The sequence below is a fragment of the Periplaneta americana genome, chromosome 14, assembly GCF_040183065.1.
Source record: "Periplaneta americana isolate PAMFEO1 chromosome 14, P.americana_PAMFEO1_priV1, whole genome shotgun sequence".
NCBI lineage: Eukaryota > Metazoa > Arthropoda > Insecta > Blattodea > Blattidae > Periplaneta > Periplaneta americana.
This window is the reverse complement of record NC_091130.1, coordinates 126,362,787-126,390,281: the sequence shown is the minus strand read 5'-3', so window position 1 is coordinate 126,390,281 and position 27,495 is coordinate 126,362,787. Positions and strand designations below refer to the sequence as shown.

At 34.4% G+C, this 27,495-nt stretch overlaps 2 protein-coding genes across 2 annotated transcripts in view; one reads left to right on the top strand and one right to left on the bottom strand.

Annotated features, from left to right (window-relative positions):
* Positions 1–27,495, top strand: part of twy (twitchy) — a 61,313-nt gene that overhangs the window by 23,345 nt on the left and 10,473 nt on the right. The window contains exons 9-16 of the mRNA XM_069846025.1: positions 134–408; positions 3,797–3,910; positions 7,282–7,388; positions 7,549–7,657; positions 10,090–10,295; positions 14,361–14,500; positions 18,745–18,977; positions 22,969–23,109. Of these exons, the coding sequence (XP_069702126.1) occupies positions 134–408; positions 3,797–3,910; positions 7,282–7,388; positions 7,549–7,657; positions 10,090–10,295; positions 14,361–14,500; positions 18,745–18,977; positions 22,969–23,109 (1,325 nt within the window). The remainder of the gene's footprint in view (positions 1–133; positions 409–3,796; positions 3,911–7,281; positions 7,389–7,548; positions 7,658–10,089; positions 10,296–14,360; positions 14,501–18,744; positions 18,978–22,968; positions 23,110–27,495) is intronic.
* The window catches only part of LOC138713718 (ATP-binding cassette subfamily G member 4), a 405,479-nt gene continuing 387,540 nt past the window's right edge, over positions 9,557–27,495 (bottom strand). Inside the window, exon 13 of the transcript XR_011335970.1 lies at positions 9,557–10,076. The gene's annotated coding sequence lies outside the window, so the exon portion shown is untranslated. The remainder of the gene's footprint in view (positions 10,077–27,495) is intronic.

The window sequence follows — 27,495 nt, the reverse complement described above, 5'->3', positions numbered from 1 at the left end:
TGGACCAGCCTTTAATGATAGAAGACATGCTTGTCGCACCTCTCTTTGTGTTCTATTGTAAATTGTGTATTCTAATTAAAGTCCTACTAAATGTAAGGCACTGTAGTTTGATTTATTTGTTTATGTTTGTTAGCAAGTCAAGGGAGTGGCGTAGGAGTGCTGACAGCTGGGTCACAGATGGACCAGCAGGTAATGTCAGCACTGCAACATCAAGAGATGCAACTGTCAACAGCGCTGCATCTGAAGCAACATGAGGAGCGTCTCTCTGCTCTACAAGTGCGACAGCAGGAGATGTTGCAGAGACAGGAGCAGCAATTGGAGGAGTTGATACGCAGGCAGATGGAGCGCCAGGAGCAGCTTGATAAGCACATGAGATCCCAGCAGGAGCGCATTAGAGCACACATACAGGTATTAATAGCAACAGCACTTAACTCATTTTCTTATTAATGGAAAGAAAAGCAGTATTGATTTTACCGACATACTTTACTTGCACTTTTGTTTTTTATGTCAACTTACAATTGATTTTTTGTTATTTTGTTCTTATGTACCTCTGAATAAAGTTCTGACTCTTATTATTTTCCATCAATCAGTCAATCAATCAATCGATAAATCAATCAATCAATCAATCAATCAATCTCATATAAACTTTGATTTCATTTCATTTATTGTTTTCCATAGATCTTACATTAGCAAGTCGACCTGGTTGGCGAGTTAGTATAGCGCTGGCCTTCTATGCCCAAGGTTGCAGGTTCGATCTCGGGCTAGGTCAATGGCATTTAAGTGTGCTTAAATGCGACAGGCTCATGTCAGTAGATTTACTGGCATGTAAAAGAACTCCTGTGGGACAAAATTCCGGTACATCCGGCAACGCTGATATCACCTCTGCAGTTGCGAGCGTCGTTAAATAAAACATAACATTTACATTAGCAATGAAGCTTTAAGGTGTGGAACAAGTCAAAATTTTACAAGATTACAATAAAATTATAATTTTTACCAGTTTTTACAATTTCAATTTTTAATGCTATAATGTTATTACAGTAACTTCTGAGTGACTCCAGGACAGATAAGATTAAAATAGCTTCTTATGCATAGAAAACTTGATGGGCTATTCTGTATAATTCATTTCCTGGTCAGAGCTTCTGGCTATAGTTCATGAGGTCCCGGGTTCGATTCCCGGTTAGAGCACAGGAATTTTTCCTTAAAGGGGATTATTCCTGTGTTCGTCCATGGTCTGGAATTTAGATTAAGTTTAGATTTAAGACCTCTCCTGGCACCACATTATCATAATCATCCTATCACATCATCGGGGTAATGTAACTCCGCCTTCCAGGCGCCCCAACCTCAGAAGTGGGTTACAATTAAGCCACGGCCAGGAGAGAAGACCAGAAATGTAGAAAAGACAACCTGGTGGCATTGGATTAAAAAACAATTTCAATTTTTTACAATTTTTTTTTTGCGAGATGTAGTGAGTCATTAATTTCAGGGGGTTATTCTTTGTGATATTTCGAACAAAAAAGTTTAATACAATTGAAGGGTTTTTTGGAAAAAAAAACAACCATAGTCCAAAAACATAAATTTTCAGGAGAAACAAAAAAACTATCTGGCACTGTATTGTTGACAATTCAAGCATGAAATTCATCAAGTCACTTCTTAAGGTGTTGTAGAAACTTGGGAAAACTGAAGTACATTTATAACTTAACTTGCCTTATAGAAATACATGCGTAAATGCTGGTAATTGTGGACAATTTAAAAAAAAACTCTGTAGTGGCTGAAGTGTGCCTCTCCCTTAATCTTCTTTTTCTTTATTATATCCTGTTTCTTCTCCTTTCATTGCTTACGTTTCCTCCATGGGGTTACTTCTGCACCTAAAGATGATCCATAACTAATAAAACAATTCAGATGCCAAAGTATTTTTCTCTGAGGTGGCTTTTGCCACATACATAAGAAGCAGTACTGCCAATCTACTACAGTTTAAAATTAAATGAATAAATGTTTCAAGATGGTATGAATGGGATATTTATAAATGCTACCTTCGTCCTGGCTGGACAATGACTGTTTTCACAAAAAAAAAGTCTTTGAACTATGGTTGTTTTATGAAACCACTGAAAATTTCCAGTCCTATAACATAGACCTATGGTGTTTTTTTCTCTAACAACTAATTCAATAGATGGCCGTTACAATACGCTCACAATATGCTTAATATCGTAAATTTGAATTTTTGGACTGGTTTTTTTTTTAAAGAAACCCTTCAGTTTTGCTTGTTTTTGCTTCCTTTTCGAGATAGAATGAAACATTTCATAGCTTGTTTTGGTAAAGCCATTGACTTAATTCCCAATACGCTCAATCAATTTAAGAGAGTAATGTATTATGATTAGGGCTAAGATTTTGATGACCCATAAATCATGAAAAAAGTCCTAAAAACAATGCATTTATGACCTAAAACTCTTTCTGAAATGCCCTTAAAAATGCCCTAAAAATGGATCTTACATAATTACCTTATTAGGAAAAGAGGTTTTGTACTACTTAATATTTAGAACTAGTAATTAAATTAAATTTTACATAATTTTTTTCTAAGTAGTACACTTTAATTATTTTATCTGATGTAGTTTCCATGTATGATCGTTCACCTCTGCGTCGGCATGTGGACGTGAGGTCAGCAGTCAGCTGGTCGGTCTTGGCCCTTCATGGGCTGTAGCACCATGGATTTACTTACTTTGAATTTCCGTTTATTCTACCACAAGGACACTCTTATCTGGGATTAGCAGGTATAGAGGAGTCTATATTGAAGGGGTGGTTGGACTGATCCATTACGTGGGGTGTACTGCGTTAAAATGGCAATATTTGTGTAGAAAAACGATTAAAATATTATACAAAATAATGAATATTAATGGACAAAATATGTAAAGAAAATATAAAAGGAAATAGACATTATTTTACATTAATAATGGGGATTTATGGCCAAAATTAAATGAAAATGCCTAAAAAATGACCGAATAAAACAAAAGACGGTCTTATGAGTTGAAACAGGCAAAAAATGCCCTTACAAATATGTCTTAAAACACTCAGTTTATCACATAACACATAAATACTAAAGCAGCTATGTTTCTGGCTTACTAGAAAAAAGATGCAATTTCATCAAAACCCTAGCCCTAATTATGATAATAAATGATTGATAGTATTTTAGTTTTATCCTTTAAATGTGCAGAAATTTGATCCAAACAGATGTAACATTGAAAAATTCCTTTGCAAATCGTCCTAGCAGAAACTTCACTTTTCGTCTACATTCTTCTTACATACTAGTATATCGAGTTTTTACTGCTGACATTGTTTTATTGCAGTGAAGTAACCCTTACATGAAATTTTCATTAATGAGGAAACCACGTATTATATTTAACACGAAAAGAATTTATTGTCATGAACAAAATAACTCTTTACTGCTAAAGCATTGTTATGTGACTAGATAAAAAAGAAAACTCGTGAATACTTTCTATGGAAATTAATTATATTAGCATTCTCTTTTAAAATAAATGAATAATGGAAACTCTTTCCTTGAAAATAAATAGTGCAGGATCATGTTGACTATTGACTTCATTTAACATAATAAAAGCAGAGAGTTTCTACTTATTTTCACGTCATAATTTTATTTCTGCTTATAATTTCATTCAGACCAGAGTAAAATATATTAGAAAAATATTTTGAAAATAATGTGGTTTAATAGTGCTATTGACAATAAAAGAGTAAAATTTGATAATTCAAAGCAATTTAGACACTAAAGAATATTCTGTTTCTTTTATAGTTGCTGCTCTCTCAGCCAGTTACAAATCCAATTGTTTCAAATACTACAGTGGCACCTTCTGTAAGCCAACCTATGGTTCATTTTCCACCTGACCAGAAAGTGGATGATAAAGAGGTATGTTTACACGAAGTTGTTAAAGCAATGATTTGGAACAGATCCCTGCACTTGGGTTTACATTGACTCATTGTGAGTCCTATATATACAATGATGGTCATGTCCAACAGGTAGCCTGGGTGGCATTCGTAAATCCAATGCTGACAGATGGGCCATCATACCTCAGTCCTGATAGAGCCATGGAGTACTTATAACTATAACCCCAGGCCTTTCCTATATCAGCATCAGAAATTCGTATTACATGCAGGATTTCACCCCAACCTATTTTTAGCTATTGGAGATGAGAGAGAAAACAAACGCAAGTATAGGAAATCAAAGAATTCATATTATTAGAAAGAACAAGCCTCATGACATGTTTTTATTATGGTATGTTTTATAAAATAACGTAAACCTAGCCATTACAGAAATTGAGTCAATTGTAACGATGTATTTTTCTGTAAAATTTTACTTTTCTATGGGGTAAATTACAAACATACTTTCAGAATCTTTGTTTGCTTCTAATTACATGAAATTTAAAAGTCAAATAGTTACATCTGATTTCTTCTTTATAAGAGGATCACATTCTTTTCATACACAGTCACTTATCTGTACATGACGTTAAAGTTACAAATAGCGGGTTAAGGTACTACCTTTGTCTGTAATGACTTATGGATAAATTTTAGAATGGAGGTATGTAAACCAGACCCAGTTACTCACTGAGAAAACTTACTCCAATACCATTTTTGTCAATTATATCTATCTTTGACTCAATGATATTTGAATCTAGATTGCTAGCATGAACTGCTGACGTCTTAACAGTTTTGTTAATAATTGTATATATTGTATTAATTTTTTACAATCTATACTAATAATAAATCTGTAGCCGAAATTTTTCTGGTAATTTTCGATTTTCCAAAAATAATTGGTCCTAACATATATAATTAACCACCCTGAAACCGAAAATCGCTTTTTTGAAATTTTTGTTTGTATGTCTGTCTGTCTGTCTGTCTGTCTCTCTGTCTGTCTGTCTGTATGTTTGTTACCTTTTCACGCGATAATGGCTGAACGGATTTCGATGAAAATTGGAATATAAATTAAGTTCGTCGTAACTTAGATTATAGGCTATATGGCATTCAAAATACATTATTTAAAAGGGGGGGTTATAAGGGGGCCTGAATTAAATAAATCGATATATCTCGCTTATTATTGATTTTTATGAAAAATATTACATAATAAAAATTTCTTTAAAAATCATTTCCGATAAGTTTTATTCTTTGAAAAATTTTGATAGGACTGATATTTAATGAGATAAATGAGTTTTAAAATTAAAATAACTGCCATCTAAGGCCGTGTAATGAATTAAAAAACAAATGACTTCGTCTATAAGGGGCCTTGGACAGCAACAATCGAAAGCTATGAAAGATAGCCTACAGATAATGTTTCTGCGTTTCTATGAAGTAATATCAGAAGCTTAATTAACCGATTTGTATAATTAATTATTAATTCACCCTTGGAAAGTGTAGTTTCTCTAGATGGACATAATGCTATAATGTTATCACAGTAACTCCTGAGTGAATCGAGGACAGGTAAGATTAAAATAGATTCTTATGCACAGAAAACTTGATAGGCTATTCTGTATATTCGTTTCCTGTATTTCCTAAACTAATTTTTATGACCAAATGAGTGGTCTCTGGATCAAAATGATCGCATTTTAATTTTTTAATTAAATTTAAATTAAGTAACATAATAAACGATTTATCCTTATATCAAACACGAATGTTCCCTAGATCAAATGTCCTATTTTAATTATATAATTACTTTATATTTATTTCTAACGGGCGCAGCGGAGCGCACGGGTACAGCTAGTAGATAATAATTCTGCTAAATAAATCTCCTTTTTTTATGCCTGGAAAACTTCACAGGATAATTTTGATGAAGTAATATGAGCAGAAGCTGGGAATATTATTGTAAACTTTCAACCAGCAAAACTGATGTAGAAAATTGTGTTGTTGTTTGCTAATGCTGAATTTCTGACAATGAAATCATTAATTTTCTCGCTCTGCAGTATTTTTCACTCAAGAATGCCAAGTTGGTAGTGGCTGGGCAGTGTTGAAGATGATTTTAATCCATTTTCTCTTGAAGATCACATAAGGGGCAGAGTGGTGAAGGAGATATTCCAATCCTGTGGAGATGCTTAGCCAAGCAGTCATGACCCATAAACAGTCTAAAAATTGCAACTGCATTCTTCCTTGGATATCCAAGGATGTTTTGGGTTGAGACAGATTCCCACCTTTTATTTTTGGAAATTTGAAGATGATTATTTGTTATAATATTGTGGTGTTGTGAAGTAATTATTATTTTTGTTGTATAATAGAATAACTGTGTAGCAGGTTTTTGAATAGTACCACAACCTTTTCTGGCAAGATAATCAGCAGCATCGTTGCCAGTCAATCCGCAATGTGCTGGTACCCATTGAAAAACTATTTTTTTCTTTAGGCTATTGAGGTAAAATAGACATTTTCAGCACTCAAGAATTTGTAGAAAATTGTAAAAGCACAGTAAATTGACTACATTTCATATAGGAAGAATTTATAACTTCTTCATAGAGATGTCTTTTAGGTGAAATAGATTTACAGTAGAACCCCTACTTAACGTTTTTCTGGGGACACAGAATAATTAATCTTAAATGGGGCTTGACACTAAATAAGGGTTTACTATTTCTGTTTAAAAAGTTTCGCAAAAAATCTGTACAAAAAAAAAAAGCATTAAAGGTAAGCTGGATGCCAATCAAGTCGTCTTCTCACCATCTCAGATAGCTTTGCATTTTGATTTTCTTCCATTTCGTGAAATAAATTAACTTTTTCCACAAGATAAAGTGTTTTTCTTTTTGCGGGGCACACATGTTCATAAAGGCGCAGGGAGGGAATGGTTATCACGTGACCCACTGCATTAACATGTGGTAGTGAAACAGCAGTATTGCCAAGTCTTTGACTATTCAAAAAAATTGTATTTTACATGTTGAATTGAAATGCATTTATTTTTGCATTAATCGAGATTTAAAAAAATGATTTAAGAGTAATTTTTAACGTGAAATGCGGGTTTCACAGTAAAGAGAAGAACGTTAAAAGACATTAATCATGTAACAATTACTAGAACCATGAAAATTTAACGTTAAATGCGGAAAAACATTAAATGGAGGTTGCCTAAAATCGAGGTTCAAAGTAGAGTGTACTAAGGCTTAGTGTGACCAGAATTCTTTGTATATTCCCCTTTTTATTCAGTATGCTCCATTGCAGTAATGCAATACTACACACATTTCTTTGTATATTAAACAATACTATTTTTTAATGGAGACAAGATAATAAAAAATGTGATTCTGTTCTATTTCTCAGGGTATGAAAGAACAAATGCAAACTGAGAAGAAGCAGCTTGAGTCAACACTAGAAAATCTGAAAGCCAAACATTTGGAGGAACTACAGCTCCTTGAAGACTCGTATAAGTAAGTATGCAGTTGTTTGCATTTGATTGAAATTAGTTTTGATGATGGTGATGATAATGATACTGATATTGCTAGTATTATTATTTTTATTATAATTATAAATTACTATTATTATTATTATTATTATTATTATTATTATTATTATTATTATTATTTATAGGCGTCAAATTGCAATATTAGAGAGCTCTTCTGAGAGACAGGAAGAGCGTCTTCGTGCTGAGAATGATCGGTTAGAAAAAGAATATCAACTTAGAATTGCAAGGATACAGGTATGTGAAGTTTTGTTTACAATAATATGATTTTTTAGTCCCGTACTGTAGCATTGTGGTCTAAGACCTAGGATTTGCGTTATGGAATGCACGCTAGTTCGAAACCTCATGGGGGAAGAAATTTTCTCTTGAAATTTCGGCCAGTGTATGGGACCAGTGCCCACCCAGCATCGTGATGCACTTGTGGGGGAACTACAATGGATAGCAAAAGCCAGCTATAACGACTGGGGGGATCATCGTGCTAACCACACGATACTTTCATTCTGGTTGGATGATCGTCCACCTCTGCTTCGCATGTGAACGTGAGGCCAGCAGCTGGCTGGTTAGTCTGTGCCCTTCATGGGCTGTGGCGCCATGGATTAATATGATTTTTAAGCAAAGAAAATAAAACAGTAAAATTAATTGTGATGAAATATTTTATGGAAGAATTTTTTTATCTTAATTAATAATAATAATTAATAATAATATTAATAATAATAATAATAATAATAATAATAATAATAATAATAATAATAATAATAATAATAATTTATTTATTCTGGCGAAGTTAAGGCCATCATGCCTTCTCTTCCACTTAGCCAGAAATAAAAGAAGCTGGTACAATTTTACTAATATTTAAAGAACACTAATAAAAAATTTATACAGTCATAACAAGCACAAGTTGAGTAAATTAATCCAAACATACTAAATAATAATTACAAAATAATATGAGGCTCGAAGTTACATTCAATGAATATGCAAGCGGTAAGTGAACCAATATTACAAATTACAAGAATAACAAATTTAAAGTAAATTATAACTATACAACACTGAGGAAAATTACATATATATACACACATACACACAAAGGAGAATTAAACCTGAATACTGGTCACGTGTTTAAACAATTTACTTTTAAATTGCAATATCGTTCGACACTTCCTGAGGGAGCTGGTTAGGGAGTTCCAGAAACGAATTGCTGATACTATGAAAGAGGAAGAATGGTGAGCTGTTTTATGGCAAGGCATAGATAATAAAGGGTCATTTTTAGAACGAGTACCCAGGCTGTGATAAGAGGACAAGAAATTAAAATGCACCGAGAGATAGTTAGGCGAAAAAGTATTGATGATGCGATATAGGAAAATTAATGAATGGATATATCTTCGGTCCTGTAATCTTAACCATTGGAGCGTTTCAAGGGAAGGTGTAATGTGGTCGTATTTGCGGATGTTGCAAATTAAACAAACGTATGCAGGCATTATGAACGCGCTGCAGTCTTTGAGCTAAGTTAGAATTTAAATCTGTTAGTAGAATGTCGCAATAGTCAAAATATGGCAGCACCAATGTTTGTACCTTACATAGAGGTAAAATCTCATTTTACTGAAATTTTTTTTCTGTAATAATATTTGGCAGGGTTTCATATTCCCAAAACTATGAATGAACATTTTCATAACGTTTGTCAGCTCTCTTAGGAAAATCTTTTGATAATACGATTTATTCTTTGTGGTCACTCACCATGGTTATACAATGGACTGGTAAATTACCGGAAAAATAAATCGTACTTAACATTGAAGTAAGCCACAGCTACTTCTTTAAATATTCTTGCTATTTATGAAATAATTATAAAATTCCCATCTCACTGAGACTGAATAACATCAATGGTTGAAAGGCTTATTTTATTTCATTGTAAAGGTACAGTCACGTAAGACAAAAGTAGCATGCTGCACAACCTGAGTGCAGCAAAAGTTGCAACTGGAGGTTGCGAGTCTGTTCACACACGAGGCGCTACTTTTGCAGCCGCAGTCATGCTGCAGGTTTCCATCTCCATGTTGACTTCTCAATGTACATTTTGTGGTTATGTTCGCATTATTAAAAAAACTCATGCGAAAGCTTACTTATCTATTATTTGCTTTTCTGTCCTAACTAGTATTCAGAAATTGGCATTATTTTTACTATAAAGCTTTTAAAAACGCCTTTATACTTAAATGATAACCAACAGCATATTCACGTAATCAATGTTGGCAACCCTCCTGTTTGAAACTACGCTACAGAAAATAAAAAAATTGAATTATATCATCAGCAAATATGCTCGGACTGTGTTGTGCATTTAATAACTGTTACAAATAATTTATTTTCATCACATCTAACATTAAAATACATCCAAACAATAAAAGTATCATTAGCACATTTGGGTGGCAACACTGGTCGCAACCGCAGCAAAAGTTTCAACAAAACCGATATCAAAAATGCTGCGGCTGCAACCCTGAGAACCCTGTTCACACATCGCTACTTCTAAGCTGTGCGCAGCGTGGAAAAGTAGCGGGCAGCAGGTTTGGCAGCCGCTACTTTTCGGGTTGCACTATTGTTCACACGTCACAGTATGAGAGTTGCGCAGTTTTTTGTACTGCATCGCTGCAAAAGTAGCGACGTGTGACCGTACCTTAATGTTACAGGAAGAACAAGCAAATTTTGTGGAACAGCAACAATTGAGATTAGCAGCCCTCCAGAAAGAGCATGCACAGGAAGTACAACAGTTGCGAGAACTGCATCGGCAGAACTTGGAGGAAGCTCATAGGCAGCACTCTGAGATGTTAGAACACCTAAATAGAGCACGAGCTATGGAAAGTGAGGCTTTAAAGGAGGCATCTTCATATTCCAGGTATGTGACATTTTGTTTGCTTATTGAAGGCATTTTCATTTTCAAGAATTTGTGATCATTGATAAATAACACTGGTCAACAGTCATTTTGCGCCAGACATAAAACTAACAAATTCTTACTAATTTCGACCTCCTGAATTAAAAAATAACAAGCAAAATGTTAAAAAATTCTTACTAATTTCGACCTCCAGAATTAAAAAATCACAAGCAAAATGTTTCATCAGTTCGGGTTTTCGAGATGCACAATATAATTCATTTATTAAAAACATCACTGTATTTCGTGTGTAGGGGTCATTCCATAGTGACACAAGTAACATTTTTAAGTACCTAACTATGATCTTCACAGGATATTTAATTAAATACTTAGTAATTCATGAAAAAGACATTACTGTAACATTTTTTAAGTACCTGACTATGATCTTCACAGGATATTTAATTAAATACTTAGTAATTCATGAAAAAGACATTACTGTCTTTTAACATAAGCATTCCTAAATATAAACACAAATTCTTAATGAAAAGGAATAATTAATAATGCAAAAAATATTAAATATTGTATGGTGTGACACACGAACATTTTCTTGCCACTAGATTTATTACCAAAATGGAAAATGTTCATATTATTGTGCCAAATGACATAAATGCATTCAATTGTTTTCCAAACAATTAAGACACTTGTGTAGTACATGTAACTGCTAAATCACGAACTTTAAAAAAAATTAACAGTGCCATTAAGAAATAAAATATTGCAAATGTGTTGTGACACACGAACATTTCTGTCATGTTGGTTACTAATTGTTTTAAATGCACTATAAATACATCACTTCTTGTGGAAGTCTTATACACTATGCCTACAGTTCTTATTATACAAAACAACACTAGATTGCACTAAAATACACTTTTAAATTTCAAATATCCACAGTAGTTTACAACCATATGTGGTGATATTTCCTGTGTAATGTCATGTGACGAATATACCGATATGTCAGCCATTTGTAGTACTTCCCTTCTTTGGACATCACAGACACTTTAAATTCTTTGCCACAAGATTTTGTAACTTCACATGTAGCTTATATTTCACGTCTTTTTTTTTATTTGATCATTTAACGACACTGTATCAACCACTAGGTTATTTAGTGTCAATGGGATTGGTGATAGCGAAATGGTATTTGGCGAGATGAGGCCGAGAATTCGTCATAGATTACCTGACATTCGCCTTATGGTTGGAGAAAACCTCGGAAAAAACCCAACCAAGTAATCAGCCCAACTTAAATTCTTGAAAATACTATCAAAAAATGTTCACAATGTTGTTGTTGTTTTCCAATGCCAGACACTTGACAATAAAGTCATTTGACCTCTTGCACTCCAATATTTTTCAAAGATAGTGAAAATGGCAAGTTGTAGCCGATTTAAGTGAACACCATATTTTAACGTTTTGGTGGCTACTTCATTCACACACAACCCCCAGAATGTCTGGAGGACCACACCTGCTGTTGGTCGACGGGTCCATTGGACCTAGCTGGGAGATCTTGTTGATCACCAGCTTTCTCTCCTTAAGCCACTGGAGGACGATTTTACTGCCATAGCAGGTCAGCACTAGGAACAGAAAAGTAGAAAGAGGAGGAAGGAAAGGGAAATGAACCTCTAGGCCTCGAATGCTCTAATGGCATCGGGATCGAAAAAAGTAAGAGTTCAGTCAAGAGGACTGGATAGGAAAGGGTAAAGAGGGAATTAGGTATTGATTAGAGGAAAATTATACCAAATTCAGTCATTAACTCATCAAGCTGACCAGTGCTAATTGATGAGTAGCCCCTCCCTTTAGTTCAGCTTATAAAATTATGCTTACTAACAGCTGCACCACGGGAAGGTAGGGATGGGACATTGGGTATTTGTCCAGGTTGGTTCCTTAAAGCCTTCAATGGGAAGGATTAATGGCTCTCCCCCCTGTATCTGACAGATACCCTTTTGCAGCCAAATGTTTTACAAATGTGACGACCCTTATGTGAAAACAATATTAGTATAAGTAGGTCACCGTGTTAGAAGCACTTCTAGAAACAGAAATTATTTTAGTGCTCTTTTACAAGTCTACTTGGAGGGGGTGAAACAGGTTCGCAGTATGAATTTGATTCAATTCACCTGATTTTACTTGAGTTGTGCATTTCTTTCACTGTGAGCTTTAATTACATTACTGTAGTTTATATTTTGCAATAGACCACTCTGTCAAAACGACTTCTAGAAGCGGAAATTGTTTTATTGCCCTTTTCGGTTCCATTTGGAGGAGGAGAAACAGGTTCACCGTATGAAATTGCTTCCGTTTACCAGGAGATTTCCATGGTGTTAGTATTCTGTGTAAGACATGTATTTCTTTAAAGTGTGCTTTAATGATAATATTCAAAGCACGAATGGTTTATATCTGCGCATTTGAAGGTTGTAGTATTGCTTCTTGGAATGCAATTAGGTTACACAAAATTTTGTTGCTTTCTGTGTGAATGGAGCAGTCGCGCTCGAGTTAAGCATTATAAAATAAAACAACAATCACTAGAGCCAGGGAAGGAAAATATTATACATCAACCCCTTGTACCTCAAAGTAAAGTAAAGTGATAAATTTGTGGTCCACTGAAAGCTCCCTCTTTTATTTTTGAGTCACTAATAGCAGGAAATTTTTCCTGGATTTGTTTAAATGTTTCAGTTTTATGATTCATTCCTTTAACAAAATTCTTCATTAAACCTAACATTTCAATGGATACCTAGTCATTGTGGTATACCTGGAAATAAGAAAGTCGATAATATTGCAAAACAGGCAACATATTTGCAACCAAGATCTCTTCAAGTGATATCTCTATCCAGTGCTTTTGCTTCAGTAAAGTCTCATTTTACAAACCTATGGATCAACAATTGGCTCTCTTCTGACAAAGGAAAAAATTTACAGTCTGTACAAAAGAAACCAAATTACCTGGAAATGTACAAAAACTTGCCCAGACATGTTCAAACATTTTTAACAAGAGCCAGAACAGGTCACATTGTCACACAAAATTGTACCTACACCGATTTCACATTTCTGATAATTCTACTTGTCTGTGGTGTAATGATCACGATGAAGATCTGGAACACATTCTTCTATACTGTCCATCCATAAACCACAAAAGAAGTAAATTAAAATCATCAGTACCAGTTCCAGAAGACACAGCCCTGCAGTATATATTGACTACACCCCAACTCTGGCTACTAGCAACAAGCATCTATAATGAACACCGATCAAAATACCCCTCATTTTTCGTGATAAACAACAACTGAATAGACTATAGTGGACCATAGTGGACTTTATGTTGTCAGCAAAAAGCTGGATACATTAAAAAGATTGATTTAATTTGCCATAGTTGTCAGCAAAAAGCTGTATACATTAAGAAGATTGATTTAATTTGCCATAGTAACAATAGTGAAACAATGAAACAGACGTTTCTATGAAAATGAAATAATCTTTCCTGGCTTTTGAATAACCTTATGTATTGAATCAGTTTGCTCTCACATTTCAATTATGGGTACAATTTTACTTAAGTACAAAATCAAGTAGGTTACTGTGGTTTTGGGTTTAGTGAACCCGTTCTGTGTTTAGTTTGTTTTCCACAAAAGAAAATGGGCTTGTGGACAATCATTTCAGAAATATTTAAAATACTTAATTTAAAATGGTAATTGGTCTGTAGTTTCTAACAACTTGTCTTTTTCTGCTTTTAAATACAGGGATAATTGCAATTTGTTTCCATAATATAGGAAATATTCAATCTTTCAGAGTAGAGTTAAAGGAATGAAGATGTCAGAATATCTTTTAAACATAAAAATTTGTCATGCCGTTAATACCGATTTCTTTTTTGGTTTGTTATTTTTTAATTACCTTCCGAACATTGAACATTGTTATGCGTTATGATTGGTATAGGTAGACAGTCTGTACTAATCATAGTATTGTTTGTACAAGCACAGTTTTGTATTTTCTCAACAAATTTAATGTGATTAATGTAAACATTTTAACAATTTCTTGTGGTAACAAGAATAATGGTATTGACTTATGCAGGAGTCTTCACACAGCACTGGAGCAGTTAGGACGCAACAGTCAAGAAATTAGTGGACTGCAGACTGAACTTAGCAGTCAGCATCACAGTCAGCTGGATACACGGGAAGCAGCTTTGCAGGCACGTGAAGCAGAACTAAAAGGTACCAACTGAATGACTTCATCTTTTAGTGCATATCGACTGATGAATATTTATGGTCTTATTTTTCATAAGTTGTCCTCTTTGGTTAAGTTAGCAGCTAAAATAAAGTCAGGGATTTCATTTTGGAGATTTAGTCAATGTAGAGTATCCACCAGCCACTGGACGAATATTGCACACTTTTATCACTGCCAATGTGGCATTATAAACCAATTTTCATCAACATCAACAACTCAACAAAATACATCCCAATTTAAAGTATACAATAGAAACAGAACATAATCAAGCTATAAACTTCTTAGACATCACCATAACCAAAACAAATAAAAGACACGAATTCAAAATATACAGGAAACCCACGACAACCACAACACATATACACAATTCATCAAACCATCCCATACAACATAAAGCTTTCTGTACAATGACACACAGATTAATTAATATACCAATGAGCAATGACAACTACACTGAAGAATTAAACACAATAAAATATATAGCACAAGACATTGGATACAACCCTAACATAATAGACACACTAATAAAAAAGGCAAAACAAAAACAAAACAAACCAACACAAATACCACGTGAGAATAAATACATAACATTAACATATCACAATACCAATACTCACAAAATTGCAACTTCATTCAGAAAACTAAAATACAAGATACCATACAAAACAAATAACACAACACAGAAATATCTAAATATTCACATTAAACATTCAAATAAATATAATTCAACTGGAGTTTACAAACTAAAATGCAATAGTTGCCCACATTTTTACATAGGACAGAGAGGAAGATCCTTTCACGCAAGATATAATGAACATATTAAAACTATAACCAAACCCTACATCACATCAAATTACGCAGAACATATTATCAACAATAATCATGACTACAATAATATAGAAACAGATATGGAAATTTTACACATCACACCAAAAAGTTCACAGTTAAACATCTTAGAACAATACGAAATATATAAACATACCATAGGGGCAATACCCCCACCCCTACAACTGACAAATGCACATCGCAGAATTCAAGATCACCAGTAGTTCAGGAGACACTGATGAAGACGTAACATCACGTCTGTCCAAGGTAATATACCTTTTTTTTTTTTTTTTTAATTTTAACACTTTTTAACGTGTGACTAAACAATTTTGTTTTTAATTTTCATTACTTTTATCACAGCCACAACACATTTCAATTCTTATTGTACTGTATATATGAGGAGCATAGAATTTTATATGCTGAATGTGATTCTGAAACTGTTTAGGTTCAAAAACGGACAGAACAGAGCGAAAATAGCACTTAATTGTGCGCTTTAGTATCAAAATGTAGACAACTCCACTGTGGCTTGGTTTCAAATTAGGACAATTCCTTCAGTAGTCAATGAGAAGCCCACATTCGTTCCACCTTTTCCCATCATGCATCGTGAATCCAACATGACTGATTGTTTATATAATCGGTTTGTGGATGAATAAGTACTGTTTTACGTAAATTTGCTTTGAAACAGAGTTAGAAGAGACTTAGATTCAATAGTAGACAATTTCACTTTAAATATGGCTTTGTTTGGTTTCAGAAAGAGACAACTCCATGACTTAATTTCAGAGATGAACAACTTCACTTTTTAAACTTAAATTGTGACCTGAATATTAGTTTTAATCACATTTTGAGACCGAAAAAATGTTTCTATGACCCATGAGAATGTTTAAAACAAATGTACGTATAACAGTGACATTGGCTTCCAAGGATCTAGTTTTTAGTCTCTCCTGTGAAAAGAGTAAAAGTGGCGTTGCCCAACTTTGATACCAAGCTCGTCATATATGGAATTATTACTACATTAACACATTTAATATATTACAAAACATATACTGAACAAACTAAATGTAATTATTATGAAAGTCGCCATATTTTCTTCCTGAAAATATGATCCACTTCCACTAAATGGCTACTGACACAAGTAGCAGGTTCGGCAATACATGCAAAGGAAATGATACTACTAGATGTGAGGATTGTTACTATAGGTGTGTAGTATTAAGTGACAGGTTAGGTTAGGTTCGATTAGGTGTGTAGTATTATGAGAGAGGTTAGGTTAGGTTTGATTAGGTGTGTAGTATTATTACTATTTTGGCGACACTGAAACCCACTGTTACATTAATGAAATATGGCCGTATTCTTCATTCACGTACGACGATTTTCGTATATAAGTAAGGTACATATTTAGGATGGGTTGGTGGGCTTGCAGTTCTCCTATGATCACATCAATTTCTACTAATCAGTACTATAAATCCAAGGCATTTGCAATGTATTTTATCAAGTTCCTATAGTAGCTGGGACATAGGTAACATTCACAGCTTATTTTCTTATTTATTATTTATAAGTGTTATTATTACTCTTTAATCTTTTATTTTAGTTCATATTGAGTATTTCTTCTGTGTACACCAAACTTTGGAAGACAGTGCCTTGTGGTGAAATTGAGAAATTAACCAATTTCAGAATAAGATTACTATTGTCAAGGCCGTATACAAAGAAACGAAGGGAGCATCAAGTCGGCCATGATAATACTAACCATAATTACAATAACATAGAATTTGACCTGGAATATTACATATATTTTAGCATCCATAAGTCAACAAATTTTATTGAACATACTAGAGCAATATGGAATATACAGACCAGGGGCGTATTTTGCGGGCTACCGGTGGTAGCCCAAGGAAATTACAAAAGAAAAAGTTTATAATATAACATAATGTAATAATTTTGTATTATTAGTTTTACCATAGTAATTAAAATTAAAGTAATTGTTAGATATATTTTGTGTAATAATAGGGTCAGCGGTAGCCCAAACCCTTTAACCAGTATACGCCACTGATACAGACATAATCATACAAACAAATATTTCAATACTCGTATTACTTGTATTAACATACCAATGTCTTGTAGGTTGTATAATACACGTACTGTAGTTCATCTTTGTTTTTCACTAAAATTACCTGGTAATTTTATAAATAACACTATGTCGTATCCATGTTTATTTATAATATTCTGTCTCCCAGTTTCATTACTATTCCGTTGCATCAAACCACTCTTTCCTTTATACAGTGATGCAACTGAAATCTGTCATGTGCGTGATGCTCTGACTAGTTGGTATACTTCCTCACAAACCACTCATCCTCCTGCCCATCCTGAATTTCAAAAGCAGTGGGACTTTATCTTTTCCCAAAAAATTTTAGATAAACTCCTTTCTTCTTTCAAATCCGAACAAGACATTGCACGTCTCCTAGCTCTTCAAGAGAGTGAGTCTGGAGCTTGGTTACATGCATAACTTCTCCTCACATCGGCACTCTAATAGATAGTACATCCTTTAAAATCACAATGGCTTTACGCCTTGGGTGTAAACTCTGCCAGCCACACCAATGTACTTGCAGAGGAATTGCTGATATTTACGGTCATCATGCACTCAGTTGTGCGAGGAGCAAGGGTCGCATTCCCAGACATACCTCACTCAGTGATATCATTAAAAGATCTCTGACTTCTTGTGGCATCCCGTCTCTTTTGGACCCACCAGGTATTAGTTGCGCGGATGGTAAACGGCCCGATGGTCTCACCTTAATTCCATGGTCTAGAGGAAAATCTTTAACTTGGGATTCCACTTGCGTTGACACTCTAGCTCCATCTCATTTGCCGAATACCTCCAGACGCGCAGCATCTGCTGCTGAATTAGCCGTGAAAAAAAAAGTCAATAAGTATGCTCATCTTTTAGACAATTCATCTTTTAGACAATTATATCTTTGTCTCCTTTGCTGTGGAGACCTTCGGTCCTTGGAGTCTTGACGCTAAAGTTTTGGTATCTCAAATCGGCCAAATTTTCATCTCCATTACCGGTGATCATCGTTGCACTATTTATTTGCGTCAATGTTTAAATATTGCAATTCAACACGGAAATGCAATGAGCGTTTTGGGTACCCTTCCCGAGTTCAGCCCTTTGGATGAACTCTTTCTCTTGTAAAATTTATTTAGTATAGATAGATATTTTTAGAAGTAATTTATTTTTTCATTACAAGATAATATTTTATACAAAAAAAAAATATATATATATATATATTATATTTAAAAAAAATCAGAAAAATATAAGTAAAAACAAGTATGTTAATCTTCATTCTGTTTTTATCAACAGTACTTGTCAGTAACATTTGTTACATTCAAACAAATTCTTTATTCTCTTACGTAATAGTGACAAGAGAAAACTTGGAGAAACAAAGGTCAGTATCAGAAGAAGAACGCAAACGGCTGGTAGGTCTGGTGGCACAGCTTGAACAGCAACTAGCAGAACAACGACAAAACACTGAGGAGGACAGGTGGACCTTGCGGCAAGAATCTGCGCGTCTGGAAGCTGCAACAAAAGCCCTTGAAAAGGAGCGAGAAAGAGCAATGCAACAAATTGATCGTGAGAGACAACAGCTACAGGCAAGTAGTTCTGATATTATACAGTACTTTTATGAATACAGTCAGCTCTGGATATAGTGAACATTGGGCTATAGTGAACCTAAATCGTTGGTCCCGACCTGCATACATTAAAAAATACTTTAATATTTCCGTTTATAGTGAACCCTCATTTCGGTTATAGTGAACCTAAAACAATAACTTCTCCAAGAAAATGTAATTTTAAAATGGCAAAACTGATAATTTAGGAAACCCTTTCTCCTACAAACTTCCAAGAATATATTCGGAACAAAATCTCAAACCTTCTACCCCTTCAGTGCATTGAAAGACAAAGGATTTGTTCAGCTTCCTGGTCAGCGTGAAACATGTTAAAGAGAATATTGTATGCAATGAGGGATAAAGGAAGGATTAGTTCTGACTCCTTTAGAAGAGGTTATTAGAAGAACAGGAAGAGAAAGTGTTTTCTTTTATAAAAGGGAGTAGAGTGATGACCAAAGGGTAAATACGATTACAGTATAAAGGTCTGAGCACACCAACGAGGGGTGCAGGACGCGGGAGCGACAGCGAAACTTGTAATCCCTCGATCGCTGCGAAATTCGTCGTTGTCTTCACACCAAAGCGGGATGCAGTCGCAAATAGGATGCTTCTTGTAGTTGCCGAAGATGATCACAGGTTCGTTCATATAGTACTACACTCTTGCTGTCACAGCAGAACCATTGTTACCCGCAACTCCGGTTAAGAGAACAGACATTATTTTTTCATACAATATGTTCTCATTCATTACTGCGCCCTCTGTGGTTTTCACCAAAGACTTAATACTAACAAGACGGACATCTTACAGTATTTCACACGATATAATAGGGAGACATCTTGCATGTGGCGCTCCTAGCGGCTCCACCTCTCAAATCAGGGGAGAAATTCAAACTCTTCATTTAATTTTCGGGACTCGATGAGGAAATTAGAGTTCGTAAGATGCATATTTTGTTCAGTATTTAGCTTAAATGTAACAGGAAAATCATTTTGAAGGAATTTAAATACTATTATAGTCACAATCATGCCATGGTATGAAAGAAAAATTTCACAACCTCGAGCGGGAATCGAACCTGCGACTTCCTGTTTTCCGGTCAGGCACTCTACCACTGAGCTATCGAGTTCGTCTCACGCCAAAGGCTTGGAATTATCACTCTATAACAGAGTCGCCAGTATGAAAGGATAATTCCAAGCCTTTGGCGTGAGACGAACTCGATAGCTCAGTGGTAGAGCGCCTGACCGGAAAACAGGAAGTCGCAGGTTCGATTCCCGCTCGAGGTTGTGAAATTTTTCTTTCATACCATGGCATGATTGTGACTATAATAGTATTTAAATTCATTAATATGTCACATCAACGGACGTATATACGTCATCAAACATCGTAAGATGAAGATTACATTTGTAAAGTTTCTTCACACCCATAAGCAGTGCTGACTAGATCAGACGCTATGGACAGTACTCTATAACAGAGTCGCCAGTATGAAAGGATAATTCCAAGCCTTTGGCGTGAGACGAACTCGATAGCTCAGTGGTAGAGTGCCTGACCGGAAAACAGGAAGTCGCAGGTTCGATTCCCGCTCGAGGTTGTGAAATTTTTCTTTCATACCATGGCATGATTGTGACTATAATAGTATTTAAATTCATTAATATGTCACATCAACGGACGTATATACGTCATCAAACATCGTAAGATGAAGATTACATTTTGAAGGGAAAAAGTGATTAAAAAACAAAAGTTACACTTCTTCACTTTATTGATTCTAATGCATAACATTAATCATGCATTACCTTTTTAGCTTTCGGATTCTTTGATGCACATTTTTGTGTTCTTTCTTCCTTCTCCTTTTTGAGTGATTTTTGATTTAGTACATTGATACATTTATCAGTGAAAACATTCAAACAACAAATAACATTTACACATGTAGGAATTTGGGTGCATTGTTTCAACTTGGCTTTTACATTGTTCCTGTTGCTCTCTAAAAACTCAAGAAACTGTGAATTATACACATCTGAAATTACAATGTACTTACAGTGCAACAGCATTGGTGTTTGGGAAGCACATATTTCCAGTACAGTACTCTTTACAGAAAATATGAGAGTTGTGACCTTGCTGCATTTCACCCTATTCCACATCGCATTACAGCATAAGTGGGAAAATAAAATATTAACTTTTTATTTGTTTGTTTTTTTTTTTTTTTTCGCTAAACTGGAGAATTCCCACGGTATCTTTGAACCGTGCCGTTACGTTTAGCACCAAATTTAAGGGGAAATGGACGTTATCGCATGCAAAGTAATGGTAAAAATAGCCTATCTTCAAGCGGTCAGAATTGTAATACTATTTATCACAGCTCTTTCATTTTTTTAGTGATATATGTATACACATTAAGCTTTAAAATGAAAGAAGAATGGTTAATCTAGTGTAAATCTTACCCTTAAATTAATTTTTGAATTTAATCATATTTTTTATATAAATTCACTACATACCTGTGATTAGATACACTCTATTCACTTATCATAGCACACATTGAATTAAAATTTTGGCCACTTACTGCTAATAGATACTAAAACATACCCTACTAAAATTATTAAAATATCTGTAATATTATGGGCATACGGCTTATACTAATCTTCAATTCCTTTTTAATTTATTGACGGTGATGATTGCTATAAGCCCTATGCCCATAATATTATAGATACATGAATAATTTTAGTAGGGTATGTTTTAGTATCTATTAGCAGTAAGTGGTCAAATTTTCAATTCAATATGTGCTATAATAAGTGAATAGAATGTACCTAATCACAGACATGTAGTGGATTTATAAAAAAAATTGTGCTTAATTAAAAAAATTAATTTAAGGATAAAGATTTACTCTAGAGTAACCATTCTTTTTCATGTCAAAGCTTAATGTGTATACATATATCACTAAAAAAATGAAAGAGCTGTGATAAATAGTATTATATTTATGACTGCTTGAAGAGAGGCTATTTTTACCATTATTTTGCATGCGATAATGACCAACTCCCCTTAAGTAAATACACAATCTTGCCAACATAAGAACACGACGTTGGTGTGTGGCGTCGTTGGAGGGAGATATTTGTTTCTTTTCTCTCTCTATCTCCTTCGTTCTGAACATTACTGAGAGATAGCACCACTGTTAGCTACAAGATATATTTGCGCAAATATATTGAAGTAGATTACGTGACTTAGATGAGAGTCTCGAGACAAAACAGTTTTGCTATATTTCTTTTTTTATTAAATGTTAAGCACAGGAACGCCATTTCGTAATTTTATTTAAGAAACAAGCCAAACAAATTATCTTTGCATCAAAAACGGATGCTCCCTGGACCAAATTATCGTATTTTATAATTGTTTGAATGTAACAGAAGCCAGAAGTCTTGCACTTGACTAATGCAGTGAATTATTTAAGAATATAGTCGCGAATTTTACTACCACCATTTCGATTGTGTTTTGTTTGGCACGGCTCGGTACGGCCCGGTGACTAGTGGCCAGCGAGTAACGTCGACTATCGACATTGCTCTGCCGTGGGTATTATCCAGTTGTTCCTTTTTTTTTTTTTTCTACAAGGAAGATCTAAATTAGCAGAAAAAAGTTAACTAAACGGGGAAATTACAGAGTTACATGGAAACTACAGGGAGTTATACCTGAAAGCTTGATTTGCATAATACACGTCACTGTTCATTACCAGAAAACCACAATTTAAGTGACACAGAGTTAATGTGCACTCATTGTTGGTTGCTTGACGGTTGTCAGCCCACTTTGAGGTCTGTGGATATAGAGGGAAAAATTGGATCGGTGTCTGGTAGAGTTCCTGAGTAGCTCAATTGGTAGAGCATTGGTATGTTTAACCAAAGGTTCCGGGTTTGATACCTGGCCCCGGAACAATTTTTCCCTCGAAATTATTCAAATCAACTTTACAGGGAGTTATAGCCGAAAGCTTGATTTGCGAAATATTTTTTGTTACAGAGCCAGAAGGAGTCAATGCTGTCAGAACAGCAAATTTTGAGTCAGCAACTTCAACAAGAAAAGATGAGTTTGGCATCCGAGAAATCCCGTCTTGAGACACTGGCTCGCTTGAATGGTACAGCTTCTCCTGATATTGCAAAGGTAAACATTGCTGATATAGTTTTTACAGTAGCAAAATTGAAATTAAATGGAATAAAATAGGAATCCAGACGAAGCCTTATGCTAGCTACTCTTTGTTCACATATGTGTAGATTAACCAATTGAGAACCATTTTTGCAAAACTTGCTAACTGCAAAATTTGCAAAATTGAGATTTTGATGGATTCGTTAACATAAAGCAGGCCTCTACATGATGTTCAAAGCGTCTTAGTAAAATTGGGTTATTTCTCTTCATTGTAGTGTGTCAAAGTGTGATCGTTTTTTAAAAACTTGCTTTCTGCTATAAGAGAGAGATACAGCAAACTTCCTTACTGTAGTGTTTTGTCTCTCCTGTAAAATTTAGTTTTTTCAGTTAGCAAGTTTTGCAAAAACGGTCCTCAATTATATATAATAACTTTCCAATATTAAATTTATTGATAAGTTAGTAGACAAAATTGATTAATGTACACATAACATGTGAATGAAAATTGTGAATTTTAACTTATTGGAAACACAAAACTGAATATTTAGAATTCCGTATGAGCAATCACTGCATCTTCGAGCAGGCTTTTTCAATGGGGCTAAACGTCCTCTGGATCCAACATTTTATTTAGTTATTTTTTTGTTTATTTTGCGACGCTTTATCAATTGCTATGATGATAATGCCAGCATAATGAGTCCAGGGTCCAGCTCCAAAAGTTACCGAACATTTGCTCTTAATGGATTGAGGGAAAACGTCAACCAAGTAACTTGTCCCAGTTGGGATTTGAACCCGCGCCCACTCATTTCACGAGCAGACATACTAACGATTATTCCACAGCAGTGGACGGATCGAACATTTCTTGCTCAAGAGCTAAAGAAACATTTTCAGACTTACAAACAGTCTCACCAAAGATCACGGAAAATATCGAATATTTTTATTCAAAGACCTTAAAACTTGTTCATATGTATTTGTCCACCATGATGCTGTTCATTGCCTTCTTCACCTCCATGATATGATGAACCATTTCCAGTTACTGGATGCAAACACCTTTAAACTTTCTGTTCGGATCTTCATTGACAGACTGAAGCCAGGATTCTTTGATGCGCCACCAGATGACTGCTTCTACAGATGTGGTTACTTTGTTGAATCCATTATTGTGCTCGGAAATGAAGACCACTGTCACGTGTTCTGAACATAGTTACTTTCCCTACTCCAATAGATTCTATGAGATTCCTCACTAATATTAACAGCATCAAAATGACAATAGAACAAAAAGCACTTATCCAATATGAAAAACTTATCAGATTACCAGGAAACAATTGGCATTCATACAGTCCTCTCTGTAGATTGAAAACTCAAAAAAGTTTCATATCCATTGCTCAAGAATTAAAACAGAAAATCAATATCCCGAATTTAAAAGAAAACTTACAAATTAAACCAAACTCTTTAACTCTATTAAATATGTTGTTGTTGTTTTCTAATGCCAGCGCTTGACAATAAAGTCATTTGACCTCTTGCACTCCAATATTTTTCAAAGATATTATCATGACCAGCCACTGAAGCACAGATTTTGAGGTGTTCCGAATCCATTTCTTGGTTTGAGTTGCACAATGGGCAGTTAGGGGACTGATATATTCCAATTCTATGCAGGTGTTTGGCCAAACAATCATGGCCTGTTGCCAATCTAAATGCAGTTACAGACGATTTTCGTGGTAAATCGGGAATTAACTGTGGATTATGATGCAGAGAGTTCCATTTTTTCCCTTGGGATTGAGTTATCAAATTTTGTTTGTTGAAGTCTAAGTATGTAGATTTAATACATCTTTTCACAGAGTAATACGTAGATTTAGTAACAGGTCTGTAAGTAGCAGTGCTGCCCTTCTTTGCTAAAGCATCCGCATTCTCGTTTCCCAGGATTCCACAATGGGATGGTATCCATTGGAATACAATTCTTTTATTGAGTGATATTAATTGAGAGAGCATTTTAGTTATTTCTGCTGTTTGAGATGAAGGTGTGTGTTTAGAGACGATTGATAGAAAAGCTGCTTTGGAGTCTGACAATATAACTGCATTCCTAAATTTATTGATGTGGCATAGAAGATTCCTGAGGCATTCACTTATTGCAATGATTTCACCATCAAAACTTATTGTTCCATATCCAAGAGATCTATAAAGTGAGAAGAGACAGCACATAACACCTGCACCGGCACCTTGTTCTCTGGAGATCAAGGATCCATCTGTATATAAATGAAGCCAGTTTTGTGGAGGGTACCTAATATTAATTGTCTCTAAAGACAATTATTTCAGTATTTCAGTGTTTACTTCTGATTTCAGTATTTCTTCTGTTAAATTTAGATTATATTCTATATTTAATAGAGTTAAAGGGTTTGGTTTAATTTGTAAGTTTTCTTTTAAATTCGGGATATTGATTTTCTGTTTTAATTCTTGAACAATGGATATGAAACTTTTTTGAGTTTTCAATCTACAGAGAACTCTATTAAATATAGAGTATAATCTAAATTTAACAGAACAAATACTGAAATCAGAAGTAAACACTGAAATAATGAAACAATTATCTTTAGAGACAATTAATATTAGGTACCCTTCACTAAACTGGCTTCATTCATACACGGACGGATCCTTGATCTCCAGGGAACAAGGTGCCGGTGCAGGTGTTACGTGCTGTCTCTTTTCACTTTATAGATCTCTTGGATATGGAACAACATATGATGGAGAAATCATTGCAATAAGTGAAAGTCTAAGGAATCTTCTATGCCACATCAATAAATAAAAAAATGCAGTTATATTGTCAGATTCCAAAGCAGCTATTCTATCACTAATCTCTACACACCTTCATCTCAAACAGCAGAAATAACTAAAATGGTCTCTCAATTAATATCACTCAATAAAAGAAATGTATTCCAATGGATACCATCCCATTGTGGAATCCTGGGAAACGAGAATGCGGATGCTTTAGCAAAGAAGGGAAGCACTGCTACTTACAGACCTGTTACTAAATCTACGTATTACTCTGTTAAAAGATTTATTAAATCTACATACTTAGACTTCAACAAACAAAATTTCCCGACTTACCATGCAAATCGTCTGTAGCTGCATTTAGATTGGCAACAGGCCATGACTGTTTGGCCAAGCACCTGCATAGAATTGGAATACATCAAACCCCTAACTGCCCATTATGCAATTCAAATCGAGAAATGGGTTCGGAACACCTCAAAATCTGTGCTTCAGTGGCTAACCATGACTATATCTTTGAAAAATATTGGAGTGCAAAGGTCAAATGACTTTATTGTCAAACGCCTGGCATTAGAAAACAACAACATAAGTTTATTGTTAAGGTTTCCATGGAAAAAGGTTTTATTTTTAATGGAGAGAAGATGAGCTGTAAAATTTTAATAAATAATGAAGATTTGTCCTGTGTCTGAGCCTCGAGAAGCAATGTCAGGCAATTTATTGAAGCAGTGCCAAGCTTGTCTAGAAGCATATGGATATTATTTTGAACCATTTTTATAAAATAAGGTAAGATTAAACACTGTGATAGGATTAGTTACACTCTTAATCCTGGAGCTTAATCATTAGATTATTTCACTGTGAAAGTGGATCCCATTACGTACAACAGATGAAGGGCCAGTAACAGACTGGAAAATGGCCAGTATGCATTGGGGGCACTTGGGATTGGAAACTTTCTATTATTAATAATAAAATTAATGTTGTAAATCTGAGAGAGAATACTACCAAAAGGGATTATGAGTAAGTTTCTGAAGAATGGTACCTCCTTCAAGATAAATACTACAGCCATACTTTCGTAATGGATGTGGCATGTACACCAGGTTTAGAGGTTAAATTTTAAAAATTTAAATAGTTTTTTTTTTGTTCCATTCTCACTTGACCCTGCGATCTTTCTTACACACATATGAATTTTAATAATTATATTGCTCTGAAGATTTTTATTTTATCGTAATTTTTGTGCTGTAACGGATGTGACAAAAATGTCACCCACCTCAACATATTAGCTTAAAAATCTATTAATCCATTTGAATAATATATTTTTAAAATTCTTTACTAGTATCTAAAGGATAACATTAACCATAATTGTGTTGATAAGTTCCATGATCATTTATTTTAATAAAAGAAATAATGTTATTTTTTGTAACGGATTTGACAATAAAATTAACATGTAACACACGATTTTACTTTATTTTACACAGAAAATTAATGTTTCACAAATATTCTGTGAACACATTAAGGTATGAAATTGTCAGACATTTTACTACACGTTTTTATTTTATTTTCACACCAGAGTAAATTATTTTATTTTTTTAGTATGAGGTGTCTGTTATAAGACAGTACACTTTCTGAGCAACCCTTAAGTGCTGCAACATGGATAAT